The sequence below is a fragment of the Oncorhynchus keta genome, chromosome 7 (assembly GCF_023373465.1).
Source record: "Oncorhynchus keta strain PuntledgeMale-10-30-2019 chromosome 7, Oket_V2, whole genome shotgun sequence".
NCBI lineage: Eukaryota > Metazoa > Chordata > Actinopteri > Salmoniformes > Salmonidae > Oncorhynchus > Oncorhynchus keta.
Window position 1 is genome coordinate 4,219,699 of NC_068427.1, and position 24,472 is coordinate 4,244,170.

At 41.3% G+C, this 24,472-nt stretch overlaps 1 protein-coding gene across 5 annotated transcripts in view; it reads left to right on the plus strand.

Moving 5' to 3' along the window:
• nalcn (sodium leak channel, non-selective) overlaps positions 1-23,033 on the plus strand; it is a 267,054-nt gene extending 244,021 nt beyond the window's left edge. For 4 of the 5 annotated variants that reach the window (XM_052521864.1, XM_052521866.1, XM_052521865.1 and 1 more), the window contains 8 exons: positions 445-538; positions 12,838-12,970; positions 14,717-14,832; positions 15,081-15,238; positions 15,497-15,647; positions 17,733-17,879; positions 18,138-18,249; positions 18,466-23,033. In XM_052521864.1, coding sequence (XP_052377824.1) covers positions 445-538; positions 12,838-12,970; positions 14,717-14,832; positions 15,081-15,238; positions 15,497-15,647; positions 17,733-17,879; positions 18,138-18,249; positions 18,466-18,608 — 1,054 coding nt within the window. In that variant the 3' untranslated portion in view covers positions 18,609-23,033. The remainder of the gene's footprint in view (positions 1-444; positions 539-12,837; positions 12,971-14,716; positions 14,833-15,080; positions 15,239-15,496; positions 15,648-17,732; positions 17,880-18,137; positions 18,250-18,465) is intronic. The other variant, XR_008139651.1, reaches the window with a different exon arrangement.
• The last annotated feature ends 1,439 nt before the right edge of the window (positions 23,034-24,472 follow it).

A 24,472-nucleotide genomic window follows, 5' to 3' on the forward strand; every position in this document is an offset into this window, starting at 1 on the left:
CCTTTCATCCTTTTTACCTTTCTCCTCTCCTTTCATTTGCCTGACTCTGCTCCCCTCTCATTCTCCTTCCTAGTCATCATTTCTCCTATCCTCCACACGGTTAGCGCTCTGGTTACTGTAGAGATTTGAAGAGCAAGTGTCACTTATTCGATTTGTGGCACCATCACAGCCTCCTCTAGTGGAGAAATAGTGGGAGTTTGAGAAGTCTGCAGCCACACACTCATTCTCTCTAAAGCGTGTGTGTGTGTGTGCGTGCGTGCGTGTGCGTGTGCGTGTGCGTGTGTGTGTGTGTGTGTGTGTGTGTGTGTGTGTGTGTGTGTGTGTGTGTGTGTGTGTGTGTGTGTGTGTGTGTGTGTGTGTGTGTGTGTGTGTGTGTGTGTGTGTGTGTGTGTGTGTGTGTGTGTGTGTGCTACTTTATTTGTTTACATTTTTTCTCAATGACAGGCATGCTAACTTCTCCACGGCAGGGAAGGCCATCACGGTTCTGTTCCGTATTGTCACGGGGGAAGACTGGAATAAGATCATGCATGACTGCATGGTAAGAGCTGGTCTATTTCATTTTTCATATGTACACAGCAGCGTCTTCAGGGGAAACTGAAGACTGTTACGTAAAGAGCACAAGACATAGACAGGTCTAAAAGGTAACTTTGTAGAAAAAGAGGCATTTCTCAACATAGATTTCTTCAGAAAAAAGGGATATACTGTTACAGTATTATTTCAAGTAAACAAACCAAAGTTCATGACTCGAGAGGGTTTGTTGTTTTTATTGTTCAGTTTATATGTCTGCTCTATATAGATCATATACAATATACACTGATCAATATAAACGCAACATGCAACAATTTCAACTTTTTTACTGCATTACATTCATATAAGGAAGTCAGTCAGTTGAAATACATTCATTAGGCCTTAATCTATGGATGTCACATGACTGGGAATACAGATATGCGTCTGTTGGTCAGAGATACTGTACCTTAGAAAAAAGGTAGGGGCGTGGATATAAAAAACAGTCAGTATCTGGTGTGACCAACATTTGCCTCATGCAGAGCGACACACCTCCTTCAGGCTGTTGATTGTGGCCTGTGGAATGCTGTCCCACTCCTCTTCAATTGCTGGAGATTGGCGGGAACTGGAACACACTGTCTGTTGTACATGTCGATCTAGAGCATCATCCCGCTTAACAGACAGGTTGAAGCCTGCTTAACAGAGTCGCTAACCTTAGCTAGCTAGCTAAGCTGCTAGCCATCAAGCTAACAAAGTTAGTCCCAGATTAGTTTTGCAATGGAGCCTTTTTTGTCTGGAGAAGTAAATTAAGGACAACTCTGAATAGTTGAAACTGGATTTTAAAGAGCTGATTGATTCTCTGCTAGACACTAATAAAATACCCATCCTACCCAGCCCTGTGCCTTCTCTGAATCGTGGCATTGAATGCTTCAGCAGAATTCTTTCTCTTTACAACTGGCTTCATGATTATTGCAGCTCAATGGGTGTAACTTTTGTTGACAATTTCAATATCTTTTGGAAACAAAACACGTTTTATAAATAGGATGGGATCCACCCAAATCATTTGGGTTCCTGGATCCTTTCACATCATTATAAGGCTGCATTGAGACAATAACTTATCGATTACCCATGCCCAACTCAGTTAATTCCTAGGGTTGTGTCACTGACCTGTCATAATACTTTACAAAATATACATTAGCCCAGGGGCATTGGTAGACACAATGGAAGTAACCTAACATATGTCCCTCCAACCAATTGTGCTATTGTGTCTGTTTTTTTGTGTTATTTGTAACTTATTTTTTACATAATGTTTCTGCCCCTGTCTCCTATGTCTGAAAAGAGCTTCTAGATATCAGGACAGAAAATTCCCGAAATTCCCATAAGAAAGAGACAGAGATATCGGGGACGTAGGTTGGGGTGCCTTGTAAGGATCCAACTGGGAGTGGGTAATCTGCCTCTACCATCAGTCCTATTAGACAACTTACAATCATTGGATAACAAAATAGACGAGCTACGATCATGAATATCCTGCCAATGGGACATAAAAAACGGTAATATCTTATGTTTCACCGAGTCGTGGCTGAACGATGACATGAATAACATACAGCTGGCGGGGTTGACGCGGCATCGGCAAGATACAATAGCAGCCTCCGGTAAGACAAGGGGTGGCGGTCTGTGTATATTTGTAAACATTAGCAGATGCACGAAATCTAATATTAAGGAAGTCTCGAGGATTTGCTCACCTGAGGTAGAGTATCTCATGATAAGCTGTAGACCACACCATTTTTCGTAGCTGTCTATTACCACCACAAACCGATGCTTGCACTAAATCCGCACTCAATTAGCTATATAAGGTCATAAGCAAACAGGAAAACTCTCACCCAGAGGCAGAGCTCCTAGTGGCCGGGGACGTTAATGTAGGGAAACTTAAATAATTTTTACATCATTTCTACCAGCATGTTAAATGTGCAAACAGAGGGGGAAAAAACCACCTTTACCACCTTTACTCCACACACAGAGACGCATACAAAGCTCTCCCTCACCCTCCATTTGGCAAATCTGACCATAATTATATCTTCCTGATGCATGTTTACAAGCAAAAACTAAAGCAGGAAACCCAGTGACTCGAAGTGGTCAGATGAAGCAGATGCTAAGCTACAGGACTGTTTTGCTAGCACAGACTGGAATATGTTCCGGAATTCTTCCGATGGCATTGAGGAGTCCACCACATCAGTCACTGGCTTCATCAACAAGAGCATCGATGACGTCATCACCACAGTGACTGTACGTACGTACCCCAACCAGAAGCCATGGATTACAGTCAACATTCGCGCTGAGCTAAAGGGTAGAGCTGCCACTTTCAAGGAGCGGGACTCTAACCCGGACACTTATCAGACATCCCTATATGCCCGCCGACGAACCATCAAACAGGCAAAGCATCAATACAGGACTAAGATTGAATCGTACTACACCGGCTCTGATGCTCATCGGATGTGGCAGGACTTGCAATCTATTACAGACTACAAAGGGAAGCACAGCCGCGAGCTGCCCAGTGACACAAGCCTACCAGACAATCTAAATTACTTCTATGCTCACTTCGAGGCAAGAAACATGCTTGAGAGCATCAGCTGGGCCAGACGACTGTGTGATCACGCTGTCCGTAGCTGATGTGAGTAAGACCTTTAAACAGGTCAACATTCACAAGGCCGCAGGGCCAGGCAGATTAACAGGACGTGCAACATTATTCATTGACTACAGCTCAGTGTTCAATACCATAGTGCCCTCAAAGCTCATCACTAAGCTAATGACCCTGGGACTAAACACCTCCCTCTGCAACTGGATCCTGGACTTCCTGACTAGCCACCCCCAGGTGTTAAGGGTAGGTAACAACACATCTGCCCACTGATCCTCAATACAGGGGCCCCTAAGGGTTGCGTCCTCCGCTGCTCCCTGTTCACTCATGACTGCATGGCCAGGCACGACTCCAACACCATCATTAAGTTTGCTGACAATACAACAGTGGGATGCCTGATCACCGACAACAATGAGACAACCTATAAGGAGGAGGTCAGAAACCTAGCCGTGTGGTGCCAGGATAACAACCTCTCCCTCAAAGTGATCAAGAGGAAGGAGATGATTGTGAACTACAGGAAAAGGAGGATCGAGCACGCCCCCACTCTCATCGACGGGGCTGTAGTGGAGCAGGTTGAGAGCTTCAAGTTCTTTGGTGTCCAACTCACCCACAAACTATCATGTTCCAAACACACCAAGACAGTTGTGAAGAGGGCACGACCATTCCTATTCCCGCTCAGGAGACTAAAAAGATTTGGCATGGGTCCTCAAATCCTCAAAAAGTTCTACAGTTGCACCACCGAGAGCATCCTGACTGGTTGCATCACTGCCTGGTATGGAAACTGCTCGGGATCCGACCACAAGGCACTACAGAGGGTAGTGTGTACGGACCAGTACATCACTGGGGCCAAGCTTCCTGCCATCCAGGACCTCTTTTCCAGGCGGTCAGAGGAAGACCCTAAAAATTGTCAAAGACTTCAGCCACCCTAGTCATAGACTGTTCTCTCTGCTACCGCACGGCAAGCGGTACTGGAGCGACAAGTCTAGGTCCAAAAGGCTTCTTAAAAGCTTCTACCCCAGAGCCATAAGAATCCTGAACAGCTAGTCAAATGGCTACCCAGACTATTTGTGTTAATTCCCCCCTCCTATATTACACTAATGCTACTTTCTGTTTATTATCTATGCATAGTCACTTTAACTCTACCTACATGTACATATTGCCTCAATTACCTCAACTAGCCTGTGCCCCGCACATTGATTCTCTACCAGTACCCCCTGTATATAGCCTCGCGACTATTATTTTACTGCTGCTCTTAAATCATTTTTATTTTTTACTTCTCTTTTTTTAACTTAATTAACACGTATTTGTCTTTAAACTGCATTGTTGGTTAAGGTTAGCATTTCACTGTTGTATTCGGTGCATGTGACAAATACAATTTTATTTTATTTTTCTAACTGTCATGAATGCCTCTGCTGATCATGCAGCTATTGTATGCAGTAATCAGGTGCCTATGAACCAGAGTTATACTCTTAGCACTGAGGCAGTGTACCCTAGTAGGAAGTCCACTGTGTGCAGCTCACCCTGCACTAAAATAAATAACATGAGAATGTCTACTTCTGCTATGCTTCCCAGTAAAGCAATGCAAACAATCAAGCATCCAAGAAAAATGCAAAACAATTGCCCTGGTTAACATATGTAGCTTAAGAAACAAGGTTCATGAAGTCAATATCTTGCTAGTAACAGATTACATTCATATTTGATCTCTGAAACTCACTTAGATTATACCTTTGATACAGTGATACCAATACATGGTTATAACATCTACAGAAAAGACAGAAATGCCAATGGTGGAGGCGTTGCTGTTTATATCCAGAGCCATATTCCTGTAAAGCTTAGAGGGGATATCATGTTAAATATTGTTGAAGTAATATGGCTAATATGCATCACCTAAAGCCCATTCTTGTCGGGATCTGCTATAGACCACCAAGTGCTAATAGTCAGTATCTTGATAACATGTGTGAAATGCTTGATAATGTATGTGATATCAGAGAAATATATTTTTGGGGGGTGATTTAGATATTGACTGGCTTTCATCAAGCTGCCCATTCAAGAAAAAGCTTTAAACTGTAGCCAGTGCCTGCAACCTGGTTCAGGTTATCAGTCAACCTACCAGGGTAGTTACAAACAGCACAGGAAGGAAATCATCACCAAGTATTGATCACATCTTTACTAATGCTGCAGAAATTTCCATCGGCTGTAGTGATCAAAATATAGTAGCTATCTAGAAAAACCAAAGTTCCAGAGGCAGGGCCTAATATAATGTATATAATGTACAACTATGTTATTGATGTAAAGAATACTTAATCACGTAACTAATTAACTAGGAAAATATTCAGATTACAAAGTTATAATATTCCTAATATAACTTTCAGATATGTTAATATTATTCTTTACCTCACGTTAGTCTCATTCCAAACGTCATAAATTGTTGGTTATCTGCACGAACCCAGTCTTCACTATGAGTCATCCATACATCAATTGTCTTAAAATCATTTTTTTACTAATTAAGTAATTCACAGAAGTGCATCACACAAACAATGGATAGTTACAAGGAAATGATAGCGGAGTTTCCCTAGTGGGATAAACCGGCATCGCGGCTTGGTGTACAAAAGGGAAGTGGGGGTCGACTGAGATAAGACAACACACAGTTGATAATTTTAACAATTGAAATGCTAATCCTTTGCACATAAACGCTTGTGTTATGGTTAAAAGATCCAGCCATCTAATCAAACCTTAGTTTATCTTCAGGTTTATGGTCTCCACTCAAACCTTGGCCCTCTCGTTATTCGAGGTAAGCTGGTCTCAACCTTAGTCTTCTCGTAATTTAGAGAAACATGGTCTGTTGAGAAATTCTCATGGTGGGGGTTTTATTGAGAAGAGCAGAAAGGGGCCTGTCCCAGGACGCCAGACCATAACTGTGCTCATGGGCAGTCATCTGATTTAGTTAACCTATCTAGCGCAGCGGAACCCCTCGACAACATTCCGCTGAATAGGCAGCGCGCAAAATTCAAAAATATTTTTGGGAAATATGTAACTTTGACACATTAACAAGTCCAATACAGCAAATGAAAGATAAACATATTGTTAATCTACCCATCATGTCGGATTTTTAAAATGTTTTACAGTGAAAACACAACATGTATTTATGTTAGATCACCACCAAATAAAAAAAACTGCAATTTTTCCCAGCCAAAGATAGTCACAAACACAGAATTAGAGATAAAATGAATCACTAACCTTTGATAATCTCCATCAGATGACACTCACTCATGACATCATGTTACACAATACATTTATGTTTTGTTCGATAATATGCATATTTATATCCACAATTCTCGGTTTACACTGACGCCATGTTCAGAAATTGAGTATTTACGGGAGTATTTACAGAGAGCTAACAGAAATAGATAACAGAAATACTCATCATAAACTTTAAAGATGTAAAGATACATGTTTTACATATAATTAAAGATACACTGGCTCTTAATACAACCGCTGTGCCAGATTTTTTTTAAACGTTACGAAAAAAGCATACCATGCAATAATCTGAGACAGCGCTCAGAAGTAACAACATTTCTCCGCCATGTTGGAGTCAACAGAAATACGAAATTACATCATAAATATTCCCTTACCTTTGGTGATCTTTCATCAGAATGCAGTGCAAGGAGTCCTAGTTCCACAATAAATTGTTGTTTTGTTCCATAATGTCCATTACTAGTGTCCAATTAGCTGCATTCGCTACCAGGTTTAGCTCACATGCCCAAAAGGCATTCTGCCAGGCCAGTGACTCATTCCCCGCCCATTCGGTCAAATATCACACTAGGGGCTTCATTCCACGTTCTACTGAATGCTGACATCTAGTGGAAGGTGTAGGAAGTGCGAACAGATCCATATCTTGTTTGGATGTGAATAGGCGATCACTTCAAATTAGACCAGCCTTCAGAATTTCCACTTCCTGTTTGGAAGATTGCCTGCCCTATGAGTTCTGTTATACTGGGGCGGCAGGGTAGCCTAGTGGTTAGAGCGTTGGACTAGTAACCGAAAGGTTGCAAGTTCGAATCCCCGAGCTGACAAGGTACAAATCTGTCGTTCTGCCCCTGAACTGGCAGTTAATCCACTGTTCCTAGGCCGTCATTGAAAATAAGAATTTGTTCTTAACTGACTTGCCTAGTAAAATAAAGGTAAAAAATACTCACAGACATAATTCAAACAGTTTTAGAAACTTCAGTGTTTTCTATCCAATAGTAATAAAAATATGCATATATTAGCATCTAGGACAGAGTAGGATGCATCCAAAGTGAAAATGCTGCCCCCTATCCCTAACAGGTTTCTACCCATCGTGTAAATACTTTACAGCTTTAGCACAACATATGATTGAATGTTAGATCACTGCCAAGTCGAAAAAAACACACAGCCATTTTTCCAGCCAAAGAGAGGAGTCACAAAAAGCAGAAATATAGATAAAATTAATCACTAACCTTTGATGATCTTCATCAGATGAAACTCATAGGACTTCATGTTACACAATACATGTGTGTTTTGTTGGATAATGTGCATATTTATATCCAAAAATCTCAGTTTACATTGGTACCTTACGTGCAGTAAAGTTTTGATTACAAAACATCCAGTGATTTTAGCAGAAATACTCATAATAAATATTGATAAACGATACTAGTGTTATTCACAGAATTAAAGATAGACTTCTCCATAATGCAACCGCTGTGTCAGATTTAAAAAAAACTTTACGGAAAAAGCATAATCTGAGAACGGCGCTCAGAACCCTAAACAGCCAGAGGAATAGCCGCCATTTTGGAATCAACTAAGTTAGAAACAACACCATAAATATTCACTTACCTTTGATGATCTTCATCAGAAGGCACTCCCAGGAATCCCAGTTTGACAATAAATGACTGATTTGTTCCATAAAGTTCCATCATTTATGTCCAAATAGCCACTTGTTGTTAGCGTATTCAGCCCAGTAATCCATCTTCATGAGGTGCAAGCATTTCATCCAGACAAAAACTCGAAAGGTTCCGTTACAGTCCTTTAGAACATGTCAAACGATGTATGGAATCAATTGTTAGGATGTTTTTAACAGAATTCCTTTGTCTTCAGAAAAGGCACTGGAACGAGAGGTAACTCTGTCGGGAGCACGCGTCATGAGACCAAGGCTCTCTGCCAGACCACTGACTCAAACAGGTCTCATGAGCCCCTCCTTTATAGTAGAATCCTCATTCAACTTTCAAAAGACAGTTGACATCTAGTGGAAGCCCTAGGAAGTGCAACCTCATCCATATCTCAATGTGTACTCGGTAGGCAAAGCTTTGAAAAACTACAAACCTCAATGTCCCACTTCCTGGTTGGATGTTTGTCAGGTTTTTGCCTGCCATATGAGTTCTGTTACACACACAGACCTCATTCAAACAGTTTTAGAAACTTCAGAGTATTTTTATCCAATACTAATAATAATATGCATATATTTGCATCTGGGACAGAGTAGGAGGCAGTTCACTCTGGGCACGCTATTATTCCAAAAGTGAAAATGCTGCCCCCTATCCCAATAAGGTTAAACTCCAAAGGGAATTTCCTTCAGTTTCCTTCATTAAACAGTCCAAAATCACATTACACAATTTCACAAACAGTATCATCCTCACTCATTCATCTTATACAACAATTAGATGTAAGCCTCATATCTGAGGCTATTGTATAAACAGCGTTATGGTAATGTGGCCGTATTGTCTCCCATGAGTTTCACAAAATTGTACCAAACGGACCAGTTCGTAGCTGGATCCTTTACCAATATTTTATACCTTCTCCAGAACATAAATGTTGTTCGGACCTCAAGTTCTGTGAGGTGGAAGAAATTCCTTTGTTCTCTCTCTCTATACTGTGGCCATGAGGAGATGATCTCCTCCAGGAATTTACGACCTGAGGTCGCAGCAGCCTGAGTGTAGGAGACAGAGAAAGGAGGATAGTGCTCGCTATACCCAAAGAGGGCAACGTCATGACAGTGGTGTGTAATGAGGAGAAACCAGACGCTGCACTTGACGCATTTATGAAATTGCTTATTCCAGTTACTAATAAGCATGCACCCATTAAGACAATTACTGTAAAAACTGTTAATCCCTGTGGATTGTTGAGGGATTTAAAAATGGTATGGTTGAGCGGGATGAGGCAAAAGGAATGGCAAATAAGTCTGGCTGCACAACCTATTGGTAAAAGTATTGCAAATTGACAAATCATGTGGTTAAACTGAATAAAAAGAAGAAGAAACTACACTAAGAAACAAAGATAAATTATTTAAAGAATGATGGTAAAATTCTTTGGGGCACCTTAAATAGAATTTGGGTCAAAAAGGCAAACTTAGCTCCATCATTCATTGAATCAGATGGCTCATTCATCATGAAACCCACTGATATTGCCAATTACTTTAATATTTTTTTCATTGGCAAGATTAGCAAATTTAGGCATGACATGCCAGCAACAAACGCTGACACTACACATCCAAGTATAACTAACAAATTATGAAAGACAAGCATTGTCATTTTAAATTCAGTAAAATGAGTGTGGAAGACGTGAAAAAATGATTGTTGTCTGAACAATGACAAGCTGGATGAAAAATATTGAGGATAATAGCGGACAATATTGCCACTACTAATTTGCCATATCTTCAATCTAAGCCTACTAGAAATTGTGTGCCCTCAGGCCTGCAGGGAAGCAAAAGTAATTCCGCTACCCAAGAATAGTAAAGCCCCCTTTGGTTGGCATTTGAGTTAGTAATCAGCCTGTTACCAACCCTTAGTAAACTTTTGGACAAAATTGTGTTTGACCAGATAAAATGCTATTTGACTATAAACAAATTTACAACAGACTTTCAGCACGCTCATAGGGAAGGGCACTCAACAAGCACAGCACTTACACAAATTACTGATGATTGGCTGAGAGAAATTGATAATAAAAAGATTGTGGGAGCTATTTTGTTAAACTTCAGTGCAGTTTTTGACAATATCGATCATAGTCTGCTGCTGAAAAGCGTATGTGTTATGGCTTTACACACCCTGCTATATTGTGGATAAAGAGTTACCTGTCTAAACAGAACAGAGAGGGTGTTCTTTAATGGAAGCCTCTCCAACATTATCCAGGTAGAATCAGGAATTCCCCAGGGCAGCTGTCTATGCCCCTTACTTTTTTCAATCTAATGACATGCCACTGGCTTTGAGTATGCGGATGAGTCAACACTTTACACGTTGGCTACTACAGCAACTGAAAAGACTGCAACACTTAACAAAGAGCTGCAGTAAGTTTCAGAATGGGTGGCAAGGAATAAGGTAGTCCTAAACATTTCAAAAACTAAAAGCATTGTATTTGGGACAAATCATTCACTATACAATAAACTACAACTTAATCCTGTAATAAATTATGTGGAAATTGAGCAAGTTGAGGTGACTAAACTGCTTGGAGTAACCCTGGATTTTAAACTGTCATGGTCAAAAATGTTTGACACAACAGGAGCTAAGGTGGTGAGAAGTTGTACCTTAATTAAAACGTGCTGCTCTGACTTCATCACTTCTTGTTTTTGTACGAAGTGTTAACATGCTGAATCCACTGAGCTGTCTGTTTAAACTACTAGCACACAGCTCAGACACCCATGCATACCCTACAAGACATGTCACCAGAGGTATCTTCACAGTCCCCAAGTTCAGAAAAGACTATGGAAAGTGCACACTACTACATAGAGCAATGGCTACATGGAACTCTATTCCACATCGGGTTACTGATGAATCAGATTTAAAAAAAAAAAAGATAAAATACACCTTATGGAACAGTGGAGACTGTAAAGAGACACACATACAGACACATGCTTACACATACACATGATAAGACACGCACTCTACACACACGTACACATGGATTTTGGATTGTAGATATGTGGTAGTAGAATGGTGGCCTGAAGGAACACACTTATTTGTTGTGAAAAGTGTTATGAAATGTAATGTCATGTAATATTTTAAATTGTATATACAGTGCATTCGGAAAGTATTCAGACCCCTTTTACTTTTTCCACATTTTGATACGTTACAACCTTATTATAAAATTGATTTTAAAAATCAATTCTCATCAATCTATGCACAATGCCCCATAATGACAAACCAGAAACAGGTTTTAGAAATGTTTGCTAATTGATAAAAAAACTAAAAAAAACTGAAATGCCACATTTACATAAGAATTCAGACTCTTTTACGCAGTACTTGAACCTTCAGTACCTTCGGCAGCGATTACGGCCTCAAGTCTTCTAGGGTATGACGCTGACAAGCTTGGCACACCTGTATTTGGGAAATTTCTCCCATTCTTCTCAGCAGACCGTCTCAAGCTCTGTCAGGTTGGATGGGGAAGGTCGCTGCACAGCTATTTTCAGGTCTCTCCAGAGATGTTCGATCTGGTTCAAGTCCGGGCTCTGGCTGGGCCACTCAAGGACATTCAGAGACTTGTCCCTACGCCACTACTGTGTTGTCTTGGCTGTGTGCTTAGAGTCCTTGTCCATTTGGAAGGTGAACCTTCACCCCAGTCTGAGGTCCTGAGGGCTCTAAAGCAGGTTTTCATTAAAGGTCTCTCTGTACTTTGCTCCGTTCATCTTTCCCTCAATCCTGACTAGTCTCCCAGTCCCCGCTGTTCTGCGAAGGGAGTAATACACAGTGTTGTACAAGACCTTCCGTTTCTTGGCAATTGCTTGCATGTAATAGCCTTAATTTCTCAGAACAAGAATAGTTGTATTGCTTCTTTAATCAGGACAACAGTTTTCAGCTGAGCTGACATAATTGCAAAAGGGTTTTCTAATGATCAATTATCCTTTTAAAATGATAAACTTGGATCAGCTAACACAACGTGCCATTGGAACACAGGAGTGACAACATGAACAAGGTCCACACTGTATTTCTGATCAATTTGATGTTATTTTAATGGACAAAAATGTGCTTTTCTTTAAAAAAAAACAAGGACATTGACCCCAAATTTTTAAACTGTAGTGTACATGAAGATCACACTTCATGCCAGTAGACATTGAAGGTGAGCATTTGCCCACTGAAGTTTGTTTTACGACGCTGAACTGCATGGCAGGTCAAGACCCTGTTGAGGACGACGAGCAGATGAGCTTCCCGGAGAAGGTTTATGACAGTTTGTGCAGAAATTCTTTGGTTGTACAAACGCACAGTTTCATCAGCTGTCCGGGTGGCTGGTCTCAGACGATGTGTTGTGTGACAAAACTGCACATTTTAGAGTGGCCTTTTATTGTCCACGGCACAAGGTGCAATTGTGTAATGATCATGCTTGTTGATATGCAACACTTGTCAGGTGGATGGATTATCTTGTCAAATGAGAAATGCTCACTAACAGATATCTAAAGAAATTTGTGCACAAAAGTTGAGTGAAATAAGGTTTTTGTGGGTATAAGTTCGGTTATCTTTTATTCCAGCTCATGAGACCAACACTTTACATGTTGCGTTTATATTTTTGTTCAGTAAATATAACAATATATGCCATTTAGCAGACAGTGTTATCCAAAGTGACTTGCGTGCATACATTTTCATAACGTTGGCCCCAGCATAGTTAGATAATTAAATATATTTCAATTCTTTCTGTGGGTTCACGTTGTAGTATGGGGCCTCATGTTGATAACACCGTGTTTGGGATGTTCCCCTCCTCAGGTGCAGCCTCCGTTCTGTACCCCCGATAAGCATCGCTACTGGGAGACAGACTGTGGGAACTACGCAGGGGCACTCATCTACTTTTGCTCCTTCTATGTCATCATTGCTTACATCATGCTTAACCTCCTCGTGGGTAAGTGTGTGTGTGCCCTAATCATATAAGCTTGACTTTATAACATTTGAATAAATCCTTTCCAAATGGGGTGTGTGTGCGAGCGAGCGTGCATGTGCGAGCGTGCGTGCGTGTGTGTGCGTAAGCCACTCATGCAAAGGACAATTTCCTGTATCATCGCTCAGGCCCATATTTCATTTCCTGTGGCACGAGACGTGTGTGACTGTCTCATAAAGCACAATAAACAGTTTAATCTCTCCCCATGACAGTTTAGCACCGTTATTACTGACCTCATCATCAAACCTTGCCATGCAGAAATCTGGGTCCACCTGTGTGTGTGTGTGTGTGTGTGTGTGTGTGTGTGTGTGTGTGTGTGTGTGTGTGTGTGTGTGTGTGTGTGTGTGTGTGTGTGTGTGTGTGTGTGTGTGTGTGTGTGTGTGTGTGTGTGTGTGTGTATGTGTGTGTAAGGACAGTGGCACAGTCTAAATTAATGTCAGTGGTGTTTAGGAAGTGAGCCAACATCAACTCTAGCTATCCATCTCTCTCCATCTCCCTCTGAATATGATCTGGCATATACAGTGGGGCAAAACAAGTATTTAGTCAGCCACCAATTGTGCAAGTTCTCCCACTTAAAAATATGAGAGAGGCCTGTAATTTTCATCATAGGTACATTTCAACTATGACAGACAAAATGAAAAAGAAAAATCCAGAAAATCACATTGTAGGATTTGTTATGAATTTATTTGCAAATTATGGTGGAAAATAAGTATTTGGTCAATATCAAAAGTTTCTATCGTTGTGGTTTTATGGACTGTGTCTGTTAGAGCAACTTGTCCCTTAGATGCCTACAGTGCTTGATGCTGTTAGTGTTGTAGGGAAATGACTATGTATAACATTTCACCAGTCACCAATCATTCACAATCCATTTACTGAAGGCTATAAACATCTAATTGCAAGTGCCATTAGCGAAGCCCATGTATGGTTCTTCGACCTCTCCAATGCTAGTTGGAGAATATGCCATGAAAGGTGTTGTTCCCCAGAAAGAAAAACAAGAATTGATGCTAGAGAATTAACAAAGGGTCACTGACAATAACCAAAATGAAACAGGTGTGGTTTTAAGAGAGGTTCTGAAAGACACTCGTGGGGGTGTCCACTGAAAGTTGACGAGCAGCAACTGGGACCTAAAGGACATGAGCGCCCACTAAATGGGCCCAAAAAGAGGCAAACAAAAGAAAAGACCACACCAAACTTAGAAGCAAACCAAAAAGTGGAACAAAAATAGGGAAGATCTGATAAAGGATTGTTGGTCTAGGAAATCATATTTGGAGAGCCAACAAAAGGTGTTCATCCTCCACATTTCTCAAGACCACTGGAGCACTGAACCAGCCACTCTTAAATAGCACCTGGGCCAGCAAGGTAAAGCATCTTTCCACTAACGAGATGACCAACCAGAACAGGTATAATATATACTGACTAACGAGGTGACACCAGTCAGTGCGCCCCACGTGCTAATGTGCTAGCATCCAACTTCGAAATATAAATGGATAAGCCAGATCCTGTAACAAAGGTGATAAATCAGTAAACATAACTGGAGCCATCTCTTCAGTTTTTAAGGCGTAAAAGTCAGTATGGTAGCAAATTCTAGATGTAAATAACTCTTGCGTGAGATGTCATTGTTGTGTCCCAGACATATCTGCTGCATGTAAGTATACTACATTGAAATGTTCAGACATGTGAGATAACCCCAGATGTGTGTGTGTTTTGCAGCCATCATTGTGGAGAACTTCTCTCTCTTCTACTCCACTGAGGAGGATCAGCTACTGAGCTACAACGACCTCCGACACTTTCAGATTATCTGGAACAATGTGGATGACAAGAGAGAGGTGAGAGAGAGCGGGAGGGAACCTTGTGGGGAGGTCCGGTTTGGAAGTGGAGGAAAGCTGGAGAGATGGATGGATGGAGGGAGAGTGAGAGAAAGGAGAGATACAGAGAGAGCGGGAGAAACCAACTGATATGATATGGAAGAAACCATGTGGAGACGCAAGGGTTGGAAGTGGAGAAGAGCTGGAGGGATGGAGAGAGGGAAAGAAAAGTCTAGACAGGTGGGGTTGACCTTTATCCTCTCTCTCAGGGAGTGATCCCAACATCGCGGGTGAAGTTCCTGCTGCGTCTGCTGAGGGGCAGGCTCGAGGTAGACCTGGATAAGGACAAGCTGCTGTTCAAACACATGTGCTATGAGATGGAGAGGCTGCACAACGGAGGGGACGTCACCTTCCACGACGTGCTCAGGTGACAATAGCACACACACATAGACACACTTTCCACAACGTGCACACTAAACACACATGCTTAATACTAATATAGGTTTTTTGTGTGTGTGTGGGGGGGCCTGTATTGCTTCCCACAGCTTCCCATTGTTCTGTAGTCCTATTTAGTTCTTGTAAAACATTATATAGTTGTCATTTATTAGGATGTATTTTAGCCCACAGTTATTTTAGCCCACAGTTACGTCATTCTTCTCTTCTATGTCCTCCTGTGTTTCTGCAGTATGTTGTCATACCGTTCAGTGGATATCAGGAAGTCTCTACAGCTGGAGGAGCTGCTGGCTAGAGAGCAGCTGGAGTACACCATAGAAGAAGAGGTGGCCAAGCAGACCATACGCATGTGGCTCAAGAAGTGCCTCAAACGCATCCGTGCTGTAAGAGAGATCCAAACATTAAGAACACCATACTTTATTATAATAATAATAATAATATAATATATGCCATTTATTGACTTGCACCCCCTCCCCCCTCCTTTTGCCTTAAGCACCGCCCTCAATTCGTCCGGGCATTCCACAGGGATGCTGGCCCATGTTGACTCCAATGCTTTCCACAGTTGTCAAGTTGGCTGGATGTGCTTTGAGTGGTGGATCATGTAGTGTCTCTTTTTTTGGTTACTATATGATTCCATATGTGTTATTTCATAGTTTTAATGCCTTCACTATTATTCTACAATGCAGAAAATAGTACAAATAAAGAAAAACCCTGGAATGAGTAGGTGTGTCCAAACTTTTGACTCGTACTGTGTATATACAGTATATATTATAATTTTTCCAACAATTGTTTACAGACAGATTATTTTACTTAAAATTCACTGTATCACAATTCCAGTAGGTCAGAAGTTTACATATACTAAGTTGACTATGCCTTTAAACAGCTTGGAAAATTCCAGAAAATTATGTCATGGCTTCAGCAACTTCTGACATCATTTGAGTCAATTGGAGGTGTACCTGTGGAAGTATTTCAAGGCCTATCTTCAAACTCAGGGCCTCTTTGCTTGACATCATGGGAAAATCAAAGGAAATCAGCCATGACATCAGAAAAACATTGTAGATCTGTCTGTCTGAAGTCTGGTTCATCCTTGGGAGCAATTTCCAGCCGTCATACCGCTCAGGAAGGAGACGCATTCTGTTTCCTAGAGATGAACATACTTTGGTGCAAAAATTGCAAATCAATCCCAGAACAACAGCAAAGGACCTTGTGAAGATGCTGGAGGAAACAGGTACAAAGTATCTATATCCACAGAAAAACGAGGGCTATATCAACATAACCTGAAAGGCCGCTCAGCATGGAAGAAGCCACTGCTCCAAAACTGCCATAAAAAAGCCAGACTACAGTTTGCAACTGCACATGGGGACAAAGATCGTACTTTTTGGAGAAAGGTCCTTTGGTCTGATGAAACAAAAATAGAACGGTTTGGCCAAAATGACCATCATTATGTTTGGAGGAAAAAGGGGGAGACTTACAAGCCGAAGAACACCATCCCAACCGTGAAGCACACGGGTGGCAGCATCATGTGGTGGGGGGGCTTTGCTGCAGGAGGAACTGGTGCACTTCACAAAATAGATGGCATGTGGATATATCGACGCAACATCTCAAGACATGAGTTAAAGCTTGGTCACAAATGGGTCTTCCAAATGGACAATGACCCCAAGCGTACTTCTAAAGTTATGACTTAAGGACAATAAAGTCGAGGTATTTGAATGGCCATCACAAAGCCCTGACCTCAATCCTATAGAACATTTGTGGGCAGAACTGAGAAAGCGTTTGCAAGCAAGGAGGCCTACAAACCTGACTCAGTTACACCAGCTCTGTCAGGAGGAATGGACCAAAATACACCCACCTTATTGTGGGACGGCTACCCAAAACATTTGACTCAAGTTAAACAATTTAAAGCCAATGCTACCAAATACTAATCGAATTTATGTAAACTTCTGACCCACTGGGAATGTGATGAAAGAAATAAAAGCTGAAATAAATAATTCTCTCTACTATTATTCTGACATTTCACGTTCTTAAAATAAAGTGGTGACCCTAACTGACCTAAGACAAGGAATCTTTACGAGGATTACATCTCAGGAATTGTGAAAATCTGAGTTTAAATGTATTTGGCTAAGGTGTATGTAAACTTCCGACTTCAACTGTATATACACACACAAACACACACCAAGTGTGTTGATTGTTCTTGTGGACTTACTGCCTTGTGCTGCAAGGTGTTTTGCGAGGACCCACTGCACTCGCTCTCCTACAGTAACAGCAACAGTCATGCTTGAAGGAATTGCCACTTGTGTAGTTTTGTATTTTGAGAGAACCAATTGTTCTGTTTAGTTTTGTGACGATCCACTCTCCTGTCACTTCCCCTACAGAATACACAGAAGTCGTGTTTGTGTACACTGTTCCATCGCTTTTGTGGTTTGTTCTGTGCTGTATAGTATCCTCTCTCCCTGTCTCTCCTGCTACAGAAGCAGCAGCAGTCGTGCAGCATCATCCACAGCCTGAGAGAGAGCCAGCAGCAGGAGCTCAGTCGCTTCCTCAACCCCCCCAGCATACAGACCACCCTGCCTAGTGAGGACATCAACGCTAACCAGGACCATTCAACACAGCCAGAGGTACACACACGCGCGCACACAACCACACACACACACACACGCACAAACATTCATTGAACCACACACACACCTCACACCAGCAAGATGGATACGATGGTAGAGTTTATATGGTAAGGTTTTCTGAACAGTCTGTAGTAGGTACTCATATGCCAGGTAATAAACTCGCAGTGCAATTTTTGGGGTGAATGCTCATAACAGGAAATTGTACAATGTTTCATACATGTACTATACAACTTTTCTACACCTACCTACCTGTAGTTGAGTGGTCTCCAACAGCTGCTGAGTCCTACTCTGTCAGACCGTGGGGGATACAGACAGGACTCCTCAGAACGCCCTCAGAGGAAACTGGGCCAGTGGAGACTACCTGCAGGTCAGTCACATTTGTGTATGTGCGCTCGTGTGTGTGTGCAGTGTCAACAAAGATCAACTCTGTGCTCACGAAACCAATGTGACTGACCAGTGTCAATGTGTGTCGAACCATGTCATCTGCATGACTAAAGCCTAGGAATCTAGAAAAATAACATTGGAGCAATGCTGTATGCCAACAGATTCTCACATACTGTCTCTTCTCTCTCTATCTGTCCAGGTCGTACCAGTGTCAAGTCCATGGTGTGTAAGATGAACCCTGTGAGTGACGAAGCCTCCTCGGGGTCAGAGGTCAAGAAATGGTGGACGCGTCAGCTGACCGTTGAGAGTGACGAGAGCGGTGATGACCTCATAGATATTTAAAGGGGAAACTCTGAAAATTCAACCACGCTCACATATCGAACGAGAACTAGGATAGACAACTATAGCACTGAGCGCTCAGTGTCAACACAGTACTCTGGTGGTTGAAACGTTTCTTGAAACGTTCTTTCAAGGTTTTTTCAAGCATATCCCATTCGTACTTGACTGATTGGGGAAGTGACAGCGTGGACATCCTCCTCGCAAGTCTCTCCATCAGCAGCCATCTTACATCTGTGGGACGTTATGATCATTTTTTCCCCAAAATGGTGGCTTGTGGACACAGGAAAATGTCTCTTGGTTTGCAGTTAAGGCCATTTCAAGAGCGTCGATTGTTAGAAACAACGCTTTAGCTGTTTGGTTTAAAGACTCTATATGAATGTACAAAGCCAATCCCATGACACCATGAATTCCTATGTGAAGACTCAATAGCCCATTTGAAGCTCAAAAAGTCAGTTAAGGTGGCGTCTATAGAATACATAACATACGCAGTATGAGCTACTCCAGGAAGTGATATTGCAGGATAGGTCAGTGCTTCCCCATCTCATTGAGTATCAAAGGTTAAAGTCGGACCGGGATACTGCAGGCTGCAATTTGCAACTAAAACGAGGCAACAATAAACAAGTCGTCCCCCTTGGGCCAATCCGTGTCATTTTGTAAGTGATGGATCTGTATGGCAAGACTCATCATTCACCTAAGTTTCATCAAAATCGGGCAAGTGGTATCTGAGGTTTTGTGTGTGACTTATGCACGTACACTTGATTACTACAGTGCACCCTTTGGCCAATCAGTGTAATTTTGGAAATGGCGGATCTATGTAGCAAGATGCATCATTCACCCAAGTTTAGTCAAACTCGGGCCAGTGGTGTCTGATAAATCGTGTGGGTAAGCTAGACTCATATCCCTGAGCACGGGTGCCAAATTTAATCACTGAGTCAAACAGATCAAGAGATATAAACATGTACCTGTTATTGCGCCACCGTGTAGTCGATATGATTGTTCTTGCATATGTTGAGTTTAAACAGTGTTTGCAACATGTGTACCAAATATTGTTACAATACGGATATCCTTAACTGATTTAAATGCATTTATGTGCCAGACCATGCCCGTGTGAATGTTTATTGGTCAATAGCAGCAAAGTTGTTTTAGGTACTAGTCTGGAAAGGAATGCGTTGAGGGACCTTTTCCCAATGATGTTTCGTGCAGATCGGTCATTCGGTGCCAGAGGAGAGTAGCGTTTTAAGGTCATGTTTCGTGCAGATCGGTCATTCGATGCCAGAGGAGTAGCGTTCTAAGGTCAAGTTTCGTGCAGATCGGTCATTCGGTGCCAGAGGAGTAGCGTTTTAAGGTCAAGTTTCGTGCAGATCGGTCATTCGGTGCCTGAGAAGTAGCGGTTTAAGGTCAAGTTTCGTGCAAATCGGTCATTCGGTGCCTGAGGAGTAGCGTTTTCATTTTTTTTCTCACAAAATTCTAAATTGAGGAAAATCCATCATGGCAGACTTTATGGCTCCCTGAGGCAAATTTTTTCCTTGTGAGGAGAGGGATCTATGTCCCGAATTTCATGACTTTAGGTCAAATGGGGTTAGCGGTGTGACCATTCAAAGATTGCATTTTCAATTGCTTGTTGTAGCGCCACCATCTGGCCAATCAGTGTAATTTTGTAAATTACTGATCTCTATGGCAAGACGCATCATTCAATAAGTTTTGTCCAAATCTGGCCAGTGCTGTTTGAGATATTGCACAATATACGGAGACAGATCCAGAGTCCCCCCTCCCCTTCCCGATTTCATCGTGGGGGTCATTTGTCCTTATAACTTCTTCTGTGTGCGATTTTAAAACAATTGGTTCAAGGACACACATCTGGTGTAATAGAAGCAATTATTGGTACCATGATTGTCTTCACAAAGATTGCCCTTTTCCCATTCACTGTAAGTGGAGATCCTGTTTTCTGCAAACAATGCCTGCAGTATTGCGGTCGACCTTGAACTTTGTGGCTTCAATGAGAGGGGGCAGTCGTTCTCCACTGGTTTTGGTGGCTCACAAGAACATCAAACAAGGGCCAATGCCTCAATGCAGAGTTTTGGAACCACTGATTTTAGAGTCCCAATTGTCATCTGTACTTTTCCAAGTTTCTTTTTTTCTATGCAGGAAGTTTTTATAGTGTCCATTAAACAGAACCTCTATGTGGTACCCTGTCACGACAACCTTTGATTAGCATCACTGTCCTTTCAGTTGTGAATGTCAGGGAGTGTTTATCTGGAAATACAAAATGAGAGTCATATAAATGATCAAGTCTACAAGCTACAGGACATTGCGTCATCTTGCTATTATATCGTTTTAGGAGATTATTTTATTACAATATAGCTATACAATACCGCACCAAAACAATGGATACATATTATTTGTATGTTGTCGCTATAACTTTAATTTATGAAATATGATGATTGAAATGCTTGAACTTTATAGCTATAATTCCGTGTGATTCCCCTGTTGTCTTTGTTAATTGTGCCTGTGTCTCTCCCAGTCTCCAGTGTTTCATTGTACACTTCCTGTCAGTTTGCTTATAACCACTTACTTCTATTCGAATCCAGGTTTCATGTTCTGTAGTAGAACAACCCAAAGGAAAATAGTTATAATTAAAGGGTGAAAGGACATATGTTGGTACATGACTGTGAATGTTCTTTCAGATTAAATTCATTTATGTGTGTGGAATTCTGTGGGCAGAAATATCAGATATATTTGATAAACTATGGCATATAAATCAATTTTGGTTTGTTTGTACAGTATTGCATAATTTCAAATAAAGGCCTTTTGGCACCAACAGTGAGCTCCAAAAGTATTGGGACAGTGACGTTTTTTGTTGTTGTTTTGGCTCTGTACTCCAGCACTTTGGATTTGAAATGATTACAAATCATTTCATCCATATCGGGTGAACCGTTTAGAAATTACAACATTTTATGTACATAGAAAAGGGGGATACCTAGTCAGTTGTACAACTGAATGCATTCAACTAAAATGTGTTTTTCGCATTTAACCCAACCCCTTTGAATCAGAGAGGTGCGGGGGGGGGGGCTACCTTAATCGACATCCACGCGCCCGGGGAATAGTGGGTTGACAGCCTTGCTCAGGGGAAGAATGACATATTTTTACCTTGTCAGCTCGGGGGATTAGATCCAGCAACCTTTCGGTTACTGGCCCAACGCTCTTACCCGCCAGAAATGAATGGTAAATAAAGTATTGTGTCATTTTGGAAATAATATACAAATAATCATTATTTGTAAATAATAATAGAATATGTGAATGCTACCATGATTACTGATAATCCTGAATGAATGGTGAATAATGATGAGTGAGAAAGTTAGACTCAAATATCATACCCCCAGTATTTTTCTCTAACATCATGATTCACGATTAATTCAGGATCATCTATAATCATGGTAGCATTCACGTTAATTTAGAAGTGTAGAAACATATTCTATACCCGTGACTCCAAAATGACACTACGAATTTACCTTTAATTTCTATTGGGCACAAAATAATATGAAACCTGTGCTAGGAATATAGGACGAAATACTGAACTTTTCACTACTTTAATACAGATATGTGATTTTGTCCCAATACTTTTGGTTCCCTAAAATGGGAGGAATATGCACAAAAAGTGTTGTAATTTCTAAACTGCGAACCCAATATGGATGGAAATACCCTCAAATTAAAGCTGACATTCTGCATTTTGTATAATTTAAAATCCAAAGTAGTAGGTGACAAGCTCCCCGGTTTGAGTGTGTCAAGAACTGCAACGCTGCTGGGTTTTTCACACTCAACAGTTTCGGGGTGTATCAAGAATGGTCCACCACCCAAAGGACATCCAGCCAATTCGACAGAACTGTGGGAAGCATTGGAGTCACAATGGGCCAGCATCCCTGTGGAACACTTTTGGCACCTTGTAGTCCATGCCCTGACAAATTGAGGTTGTTCTGAGGGCAAAAGGGGGTGCAACTCAATATTACTGTTTTGTACACTCAGTGCCATTATTACCTTCACTTTATGAAGTATCTTATATTCTTATATAAAAATATGAGGAAGGGGGCAGCACTGCTAGGGTAGACAGTAGGTCTTTGTAGATAGAATGTGCTATTTGGTTAAAGGGGTAAATTGATCATCAAATAGAAAGGAGGAATAAGGCAAACTTCATATAAATTAAAATGCCTTTATTTGTATGACATGTTCAGTGAAACAAAGATTTTTTGTAACTTTTATTTATCAGGGGGTCCTGCAGCACCCCTACATCCCCCGGCTATGTCTCATTATCTATTTACGCAGCATGCTCCTATCAATGATATTGTCTGAGCCTGCCAGCACACGATGAGCTTTAAAAAATGTTTTTTTAGCATGTTTTAATTCATCTAATAAAATCAACCAATCCATCATTCAGCTTTCTTAGCCGAGCATTTTGTGTACCAATATATCATTGTACTCTAACCTTCTGAATCCCAAATCAGCCCCTAGGTACTTGTGTAGATCTGAGAGGATTTGATAGGTGTAAGAAATATGGTGGCAGCTCCATCTTGCCCTCTGATAGGCCATGTTTACGGACCCCTATCCAATCCTGTCAGATCTCCATAAGTGCCTTGCATCTAGAATCTAGATGGTAGGGGCTTTGGGTTGATTTGAGATTAGGGTACTTTTCACTCGGTATCTGGATGAAGGCCAACATGACTTCCTTCTCGTGATGCAAGCGTGTTTTGGTTCATGGGCCCTATTCACCTAATCTCTTTTCCTGTGTCTGGATGTATAAAGCATATCGGTATGAGGAAGAAGACAACTGAGTTGGTTAGCTAGGGGGATAATTGAGAAGAGGGATGCTCTTTTAACGGTTTTCAAAACACATCTGCAGCCAAACACTGCAGTGTAGACTGTTCCCTGCTATTTCCTTAGGTGACAGTGCCATCTTCTGGGTGGACGGTGTACTATTAGTTATTGAAACGGGTGGCGAGCGCCTTGGTGTGTTGCTCTGTCCTGTGTTATGCAGTCAACGCTGCCGTCCTGACTGAGATGTGTTGTGTCGTTTTTTTGTCGTGTCATATTTTGTTGGGTACAGGGTTAAACGCAGTCTAACTAACCGATGGTGACCGTATGGTTCTCCACTGTGACTGTGTTGGTTTGTGTTATCTTGTTGTTTTTATGTTATATTATCTTACCGAACAATGATGACAGTATGATCACAGTATGATGTGAGGACAATATTAGCATTACATTTAAGTCAGTTTTTACTCTCTCCTCTTTGGTCACTGTGAGAGTTCCACATGTTGTATCTGTACGTGGTGACATGCCTAATGGTGCTAACCGGAGAAATGTAATTGATATTCCTACTTTGTTTTTCTTTTCCTAATAGGTATAATCCAATCTTTGAGTCTCCTGTTGTTCTGAAAACTAAAAAGTAATTTGACTTGTATTGATTTTAAATGCAGAAAAGGTTTTACATTTTGACATCTTAACATTCGTAGTCTAGAGTATTATCTAATATTGATCATGTCAAGATCTGGGCCTCTCAGGCAGACACTGATATTTGTATTTGATCTGAAACCTGGTTAACTGATAAAACCCTGGACTCTGATGTTTCTATGGATGGTTACAATGTGTTTAGGGCTGGTAGGAAAGGCAAAGGTGGTGGTGCTGCTATTTACATAAATAATCATTTTTTACATGTCTCTGTTGAAGGCTACCTCCAGTCCTAAACAATTTCAATTGTTGCCTTTAAGTCTTCAGTTTAAGTCTTCAGTCTTCAAACTCAAAAATAACAGTTATAGGAATCTATTGTCCACCCTCCACCAAGAAGTGTGTACTAATGTGTACTGATTACCAACAACGAC